We start from the raw sequence: 9,570 nt of genomic DNA on the forward strand, positions 1-9,570 counted from the left end.
GGAAATAGACAATTTCATTTGTATAATTAATAGTTTATCTCAGACTTATAGCACTGATTGTAGATTGCATTAAACTTATTTCGCATTAAGTGAATTTAGAAACAAACCTCAGGAAGATAAATAATATTAGTAAATTTATAGTTTCAGAATAATAGAAAATTTAGAGTTAGTGGCCAAGCAAATATTGCTTGTTTGCATTAACAATAAACTTTAAGTTAATAGTAATCAGTTTGCTTAACCTTAACTTTACAACCGGAAATGAAATCCTATAAAATAAATTTGATAGTAGTTCCAAAAGATTTTTTTTTACTAAAATGGTACACCAAATATAGCAAACACAATTAGGAATCGTCGAATGTTTACCAACAATTTACAATAATAAAAATTTAAATTAATGTATAAAATAATTTTGAGCATAAAGTATGAACTAGATTGAACTGAAATCCATATAAATGTAGTAATTGTTTGTGTTTAGAAATTTGTGTAAATCTTTTGTTTATTGTGTTAATTGTATGTACAAAATATTTTAATTTTTTTGTTAACCACACAATTGCAAATAGAAAAATTTATTTTTTTTACTGAATCAAAATCTACATAATTGAATATTTTATTTGAGAATTTTGAGTTTAGTTTTTGTGTAGAATTGATGATCAAGATGTTTGTTGGTCATTCAACTAAAAAGCCTTTAAATAGTAAACCTGAAAGAGATAGGAATATTATTGATATGTCAGAGACAATTAATACTCCATCTAATAACCCACCTCAGAATAACGAAACAGCCACAACAACATCTAAGGGAGCAATTCCAAAGACCACCAATCCTCAGCAATTCCAAAATTTTTCTATTCCACCTCCATTGATTCCGAAAACTCATCCACTAGCAAAAAAAAATTCTAGGGAATATGCCAATATGATTAAGAACATGATATGAGAATCCAACACAGAGTATCGATCAGATCTAGAGGAAAAGATTGAACTGAAAATAAAAGATAGTTTAAGATTAGGGTTTTCAGAAATGCTAAAGGTAATACAGAAAATAGCAAGATTAAACAGATCTTCTGAAGGTTCGAGTGACATGAGCGAGGAGAGAAGAAAAAGCGACGGAAACAATGTAGTAGACATTGAAAAAGAAGAATCTGAGATTCAACATATGATGCCTAGGAGATTAGATTTCCGATATGTACCACTAAATAGTGAAACAGATTCAAATATGAACGGCCCTAATAATCCTCTACCGAACAATAAAAGGCAAATTTCCTCAATAAGGATTGACAAATGGGACGTTGTGTTTGATGGGAATAATGAGAATCTGAATGTTGAAGATTTCATATTCAGAATAGAATACCTGCAACAACACCATGGATGTCCTTGGATGGAAGTTATGGGGGACTTCCATAGGTTGTTAAGTGGAGAGGCCAAAGAATTTTATTGGTCTGTGATTAGGGAAAAGCAAATTAGAAATTGGTCCGATCTGCAAGGTGCTCTTTTACAACAATACCGATCAAACCGAAGCGAATACGAATTCATGAGAGACTTTGAAGAACGCCGCCAAAGAACAGGAGAATCCATAAACACATATTTTTCTGTAATGAGAAAGTTAAGAACCAGATTAAGGACACCTTTACCAGAACATGAAACTTACGAACTAACTTATCTCAGATTTTATACCCCATGAAAATTTACACCGTAGAACAATTGCGCGACGAATGTATAGAGATTGAGAGGAATTATTTTAAAAGAGAGCATATTGTAATGCTAGATTCAAGATTTGCACGGTCTAGAAGATTATGTCCAAAATGTTTGGAAAACTCAATGAGGAGTGTGTCGAAGACGGGAGAGTCACGCTCCACCCAAACTCCCGACACGAATTGAAAGAGGCTGGAGTACAGGTTAGGCCAAACGAATTCAATGAAAGGGAATCGTTAGAAGATGAAAATATGATGCTAGATACCAGTGATAGGAAGAAAATAGATGTATTAGAAAAAGGAAAGGCATTACAAAAGAATAGAAAGTATAAGTCGTATGAGGAAAGATTAAGAAACTATAAAATAGTAAGAAATAGAATATTTAATGGAGAAATAGGAATAAATAGATTAATTAGGATAAGGAAAGTAAGAAACAAGTTCCGCCGGAAACGAAAACTATGCGGAAAGATAAGATACACTATCCAAATGTGTTGTGAAGCAAGGGAAAGAATCAAAAGAGATCCAAGAGCATTTGCAAATATTAAATTAGAAGGAATAGAAGTTAAAGGATTGTTAGATTCAGGTGCCTCGATTAGTATTTTAGGTCATAATTGTCTTGAAATTATAAATAAGTTAGATTTAGATATAGATCCAGTTTATGTTAGCATTAGGACTGCAGGAGGCAATGAATATAACGTATTAGGGAAAATAAGCATACCGGTAGATTATAAGAATCAAATTAAGACAGTGCACTTTTATGTATGCCCAGATTTGGTCCAAGAAGCCTATCTAGAAGTAGACTTCTGGAAGACATTTAATTTGGCACCTGAAATTTTCAATTGTAATGAAATTAACATTGATAAGTTGAAGGAAGATCTTCCTCTTGAAACCGATAACATAGAACAACATGAGTTATCAGATAATGAACTGAAACAATTGGAGGAAGTAAAGAGAAATTTTAGGTGCTATGAAGAGCATGGCTTAGGTAGAACTTAGGCAGAACTTAGGCAGAAATGCATACAATTGATCTGGTCGAAGGAGCTACATCGGTAAAGGATAGACATTACCCTGTATCCCCTGCGGTATAAGAGCTAATCTTCGCTGAAGTCGACGAGATGTTAAGATTAGGTGTGATAGAAGAGAGTCAAAGCCCCTGGAGTAGTCGATGTACTCTAGTCAGAAAACCAGGCAAAAATAGATTATGTCTTGATGCTAGGAAGTTGAATGAGAGAACCATTAAAGACGCCTATCCTATTCAGAATATTGAGGCGATACTAAGCAGGCTAGATGAAACTTTTTATATCAGTAGTGTTGATTTAAAGTTTGCTTTTTGGCAAATTCCCCTGGAATCCAAATCCAAATCCTACACAGCCTTCACTACACCAGGTCGCCCGTTATATCAGTATACAGTTCTGCCATTTTTCTTATGTAACGCGGCACAAAGGCTGTGTAGACTCATGGATAAAGTGATTCCAGAGGAACTTAAATCTAACGTCTTCGTCTACTTAGACGATCTACTGGTAATCTCAGCTGATTTTGATAGGCATTTGATATTGTTAAAAAAGGTAGCCGGATGTCTTGAAAAGGCTAATCTAACAATCGGACTTGTTTCAAGGAGTTACGGTATTTAGGTTTTATAGTAGGGGGTGGAATGATGAAAACCGACCCGAATAAAATAGAAGCAATAAGGCAAATACCAATACCGAAATCGGTTAGAGAAATCCGAAGTTTTCTCGGGACAGCCGGATGGTATCGGCGATTCATTCGAAACTTTTCGACATTAGCCGCTCCATTGACAGACTTGATCAAAAAAGGTTCAAAATTCACAATTACTAAAGAAGCTACTGAAAGTTTCAACAAATTGAAACTTGTGTTTTTCAAAATTAAAGCAATGAAATAAGACTGTTTTTGTTATGTATTTAATTAATATAAAATAATAAAACCAATTTGGAAAATAATAAGACGAGAAATTAAAATTTATTATAAGAAAATGTGCTAAGTCCAGCCAAAAAACACAAAATCATAAAAATCAAAAGAGCTAAATCCCTAAAAATGGCTTCAGTTTCTAAAGTCATTTCAATTATTTTATTTTTTCAACTGACACTTAAAGCCAACAGATCTTAGGAGAGAACTGCGTTTACAGATCTAAAGAATATTGAAATCAAAAAAAGATAGAACGTTTTTTGTCTCTCATATAAAATTCGAAAAATGCGACTTGGCACGTTTGCGTACTAAGCTAACGATATGTTTTTCTACAAAAACCTAAGTTTGTTGTTAAAAATCTAATTCATGAGAATGTATTGCATGTATTTTGTTTTTGTATCACCCGTTTGTGTTAAAAGAGAATAATTTTTTTTTGCGTTCTATGCGTTTATTCTATGGTGTAACCATAGAGAATAGACATAGAGCGGAAACTCTCCTGTCAAAGACCTAAGTCAGTTGTCAGAAACCTAAGTGGTGAGAATGTATTAGTAGAAAAAACTATATCGAGGGATTATATTCAAATAGTGCTGTTGGTCCACAATGTTTTTTTTTTATATATTTTTGATATAAATATATTTTTTTTTACATTTTTTAAATAAATAAATAAATGAATTTGATAATGATAAAAATAATAATAATGAATAACATACTACCCTAATATATATATTCATTTATATTAACCTTTAGCTTTAAGATATGTAGTAAACCCTTACAGCTTAATATGTTAGCTGTAACGGGTTTGCTGAACATAAATAGGTTTATAGTGCATTTACACCGAAGCGAAATCTAGTACATATGAGATTTCGAGCCAAATCTAGTTATTTTGACGAGATTTCCCATACAAAATGAAATCTACTTCGTGACTAGATTTTGGGGAAATCTCCTCAAATCTACTCAGTACCAATTGATGCAACCGTGAATTTCTTCATAACGGACTAAAAAATACAGCACTGTACAAGTAAAATTTGACAGATACAAATAAAAACAAGTAAGAGTGCTATATTCGGCTATGCCGAATCTTATATACCCTTCACCTTTGTTGTGGATGCATTATTATTTTTTATAATTAGTATATAGGTATGTATGTACATTGCCCACTTTCAGCGTACAGCATCCTAAATTTATCAAGAACACAAAAAACAACAAACGAAACAGAACACCAAAAGAAAAAACTAAAACAAAATACGCAAGGCAATGAAACCAACACACATCCAAACATACGTTTAATTGTATAAAAAACAACAACAACGCCAAAAGAAACAAAACACAAAAGAAAAACAAAATACGCAAAGCATGCACATTCAAACATACGATTTGTTGATTTTTTGTCAAAAAAACCAACACACAACCAAACAAAAGTTTAGTTGTATTAAAAACAACAACAACGCCAAAAGAAACAAAATACTACGCAAAGCTTGCACATCCAAACATACGTTTTGTTGTTTTTTTGTCAAAAAAACCAACACACAACCAAACAAACGTTTAGTTGTATAAAAAACAACAACAACGCCAAAAGAAACAAAACACAAAAAAAAAAACAAAATACACAAAGCTTGCACATCCAACCATACGTTTTGTTGTTTTTTTGTCAAAGCATGCAATACATTGTGTTTTTTGATGAAATTTTCAGAGGTTGTCTCGGATTTTTGCTCATATCTCCGTTATTTATGGACGGCTTTTGCTGATTTTAAATAGCAAAATTCTCGAAAGTATGTCTGACAGAATTGTTGAAGATTTGGATCCCGGAGATATCTGGGGCCTTCAGAAAATTGATTTCAACAGACAGACAGACAGACATGGCTTAATCGACTCCGCTATCTATAAGGATCCAGAATATATATACTTTATAGGGTCGGAAATGTAGAAATTACAAACGGAATGACAAACTTATATATACCCTTCTCACGAAGCTGAAGGGTATAAAAATAATATAAAAAGTGCGGAACAATTTTAGCGTTTGATAAATATTTTCAATGGATGCAAATATGAATAAAAGTTAAATTTATAAATTATAATACTAAAAATTTACTTATTTACTGCGGGTTTTGTTAGTCAGCTGTTTTTGTTATTAAATGAAATCTTGCTAAATGTCAGAAAACAGCGGTGTAAACGATATAGATTTTGAACAAGATTTCAATTAAAATGCACTAGATTTCGCCTCGGTGTAAATACACTATTAAGTTTTACATATAATAAATACATAATTTACTTGCGAATTGAATACAAAGCCTTACGGTTGTTTTTTATTTAAAAGTGTTTATAAAAGTGTCCCTAATTTGTGATTTTAAATTATAATTTAAAAATTCAAAGTTTTAATTCCTTAAAAACTATTAAGGAACAACATTTTGGCGCCCGAGCAGGGACAAAAAACAAACAAATAAATAAAAAACAATATTTTTTTAAAATTTGATAATTTGTTTCAAATTTATAAATTTTTATTATTAAATAAAAAATATTTATATAAAAACACTTAAAATAATAATGACAATTTAAAAACAATAACAAAAAGTGAAGTGTTATAAAGTAAAAAACATTTAACAAACAAACAAACGTTGAATACATAAACAAACACAACACTAAACAACACAACATTTACAACAACAACAATCGGATTATTAAATCCGATTCATCCTCATCATCCTCTGAAGCCAATCTAGATGCCTCGTCGTTGCCGCTGCATTATTTGTCGTGCTGAGAGAAACCGAGGGAGTAATTCAGAATCCGAACAAGAGGTAAAAAGTGTAAAAAATATTAGTGTGAATACCTTAAATTTGTAATTTAATCAAATTTAAGAGATTTTTGTAAATTACTCAAAAATTGTATCACTTTGCAAGTCGTACACAATAAAATATTTTTTACACTTTATTGTTGTGAAACATTTTATTTATTTAAATATTTATTTAATATATTTAAACAAAAAATCCACCCTTAAAGTGAAACAATACGCTAGTGTTAATTTTGTTTTTATAATAAATATATATACACACACACGCACACATAATTTAGTCTCTTTATTGTTGAGAGACAAATTAATATTTTATAAATCGTTCTTTTTTGCCGTCGGTATTGTTTTCACTCGAAAATTAATTTTTTATTTTGTTATAAATACACAAATTTATTCGCGAGTGTTAATTTTTATTAATCACAAAATAATTAACAATTTATTGTTTAATTCTTGTTTTCCTTTTATTCTTCCATTCGTTGTTCGTCAATTATTAAGATCACTGTTCCATTCCGTGCGTTCCTATACCACTAGTATTAATTTATATACATCAGCTGTTAACAGTTCATACAAATTAAAAATATCAACTTGTTTGTTCGTTCACACTAGCTTCGACATTTTGTATTACATATTATTATAAAATAATTATTGCGTAGTGTGATCAAACGACTAGTGAATAATTTAAACAGTATTTTTTTTGAATTTAACTTAATTAATAACGATTTTTCTTGGTAAAATAAAGTAAATTATTTATTTTTTACCAAAGGCTGAAATAAGTGGTTTTACAGGAAATCAAATAAAATAATTTCATTTTGAAATTAAGTGATCCGAACAATTGTAAATAAAAGAATAATTCGAAAACAGATAATCCGAATATTGTGTAACCGGCGAGAGAATAATTTAAATAAATTTTGATATTTCTGAAAACCAAAGCAAGAATTGAAGTTCTTTGAAAAAATTATTTAGCCAATAAATTATTTTGGTAAATTTTATTAATTTTTCTGCTTTGAGGAACTATTTGAGATTCAAATTCTTATGATGACTGGTAAAAAACGTCAAAACTCTCCATCCAGATCGGAAACTTTAGGAAAGTTAATGACAAAGAAAGCTAAGGTTGTACAAAATATTGTACGAATTCGTCAGTCTATTAGGGAAAGGACTATTTCCTTTAATCCAATTGAGCTAGAATGTAGATTAGACATTTTGACAACTTATATATGACTAAAAATAGAAAGACAAGTGTGCCTGAAACTTCTTTTAGTGTACAGTCACATCAGTCAAGACTGCCAAATATGAAGCTCCCTAAACTCAGCGGAAAATATTCCGACTACAAGAACTTTATGAGCCTATTTGAGAACTTGGTCCACAATGATCCGACGTTGACAGACATAGAAAAATTTAATCATTTAATATCATGCTTGTCCGAAGAAGCGTTGGGTACAGTCAAAGCTTTTCAGATTTCAGAAGAAAATTATCCCAAAGCATTAGCCAGTCTAAAAAAGGTTTATGACAATGAATGTCTGATATTTTTTGATAATATCTCCAAACTGTTTGATCTACATGAGATCACAAAACCTTCGGCTTCTGCTTTGCGAAGCATGATTGATACTGTTTCTGCTATATATGATTATTTATTATCTATTGGTGATGATAAAAAGATTACTAACGCTATTTTAATACATTTAGTGATGTCTAAAGTAGATCCAGTGACCAAATCTAAGTGGGAAGAACAGCTAGATTTTGAAAAGCTGCCACTATGGTCAGACTGTGAAGCCGCCTTGAACAAACGGTATCAGCATATTGCTGCTGATGAATCTTCAAGTTCAAGGACGATGTTAAATAAGAATAAAACTGACAATTCTACAAAGAAAAATAATAAAACATCACTAAATTGTACAAAATCAAAGCAATCTGCTGACAAATGTTTATTTTGTAGATCTAATCAGCATATAATAATTAATTGCCCTTCATTTACTGCTGAGCCCGTAATTCAAAGATTTGATTTTATTAAATCTGTGCCAGCATGTATAAATTGTCTGAAAAAAGGACATACAGTAGCAAGATGTACAGCATCAAAGTGTAGAATTTGCAGTGGTTCACATAACTCATTGCTACACAGGTACAATACTAGTTCAAGTTCTAATAACAATGGAAATTCTAATAACAATGAAAATTCTAACAACTACTCTGAACAGCCGTCTACTTCTCACGCTTCGGTGAATTATTCATCATCAGATGAAAGAATTGTTCTAGCGACAGCTGTGGTTAGAGTAAGAAATAGTTCGGGCCAATTTATACCAGCCAGAGCTCTTTTAGATTCCGGTTCTCAACCTAATTTGATAACTGAGGAACTTGCACAGTTACTGCGAAAAGAGAAGGAGGCAGATTGAACTTAAATGGAATTAGCGAAACAAATTAATTTTCAAAATCGTGTCTAAATTTAACTGTCTCGTCGAGGGTGAATTCTACTCAATTTACTTCAAAGTTTTGGGTATTGAGTTCAATAACGAATATGCAACCTGATCATAAATTAAATACAACTAGCTTAAATATTCCTAATAATATATAATTAGCTGATCCTAGCTTTAACAAACCACAAAAAATTGACTTATTAATTGGCGCAGAAGTTTTCTTTGACTTAATGTGTGTTGGCCAAATAAAATCTGGCCCGAGCCTGCCAATTCTTCAAAAGACTTCACTTGGTTGGATTGTTACTGGAAAGTACAACCAGCCAAAGGGCTCTAGCGTCAATAATAAAGTCTTCCATCTAAGTACATCGATAGAAAACGAGAGCAATATTGATTCTATTGTTAGAAAATTCTGGGAATTGGAAGAAATTCCAAAGGAATCAACAAAAATATATTCTGAGAAACTGCGAGGAAATATTTACAAATTCTGTACGGCGTTTATCGTCAGGACGATTTAAAGTCTCATTGCCTTTCAAATCTGATACTAAACTGCTAGGTTCATCTTTCGAAACCGCTAACGAAAACTTTCGAAAAATAGTAATATGAAGCAAATGTATCATGATTTCATGAAAGAGTATTTCGACTTAGGTCATGTCATTTGTAGACAAAATACCAGATTTTCCTCATTATTTCATTCCACATCAATGTGTATTGCGACCTCAGAGTAGTACTACTAAACTTCGAGTAGTTTTTGATGCTTCATGTCGAACTT

General features: G+C 31.4%; 1 protein-coding gene across 1 annotated transcript; it reads left to right on the plus strand.

The window, feature by feature from the left end:
* The first annotated feature begins 7,607 nt into the window (after positions 1-7,607).
* On the plus strand, positions 7,608-8,780 carry LOC135950559 (M-phase inducer phosphatase-like). Its single transcript, XM_065500095.1, has one exon. The coding sequence runs from the start codon at positions 7,608-7,610 to the stop codon at positions 8,778-8,780; it is 1,173 nt and encodes a 390-aa protein (XP_065356167.1).
* Positions 8,781-9,570: the final 790 nt, after the last annotated feature.

Source organism: Calliphora vicina, chromosome 2, assembly GCF_958450345.1.
Source record: "Calliphora vicina chromosome 2, idCalVici1.1, whole genome shotgun sequence".
Taxonomy (NCBI): Eukaryota; Metazoa; Arthropoda; class Insecta; order Diptera; family Calliphoridae; genus Calliphora; species Calliphora vicina.

What these genes read in the sequence shown, in the direction of transcription:
- LOC135950559 (XM_065500095.1), top strand. Translation starts at nt 7,608, where the DNA reads ATGACTAAAAATAGAAAGACAAGTGTGCCTGAAACTTCTTTTAGTGTA.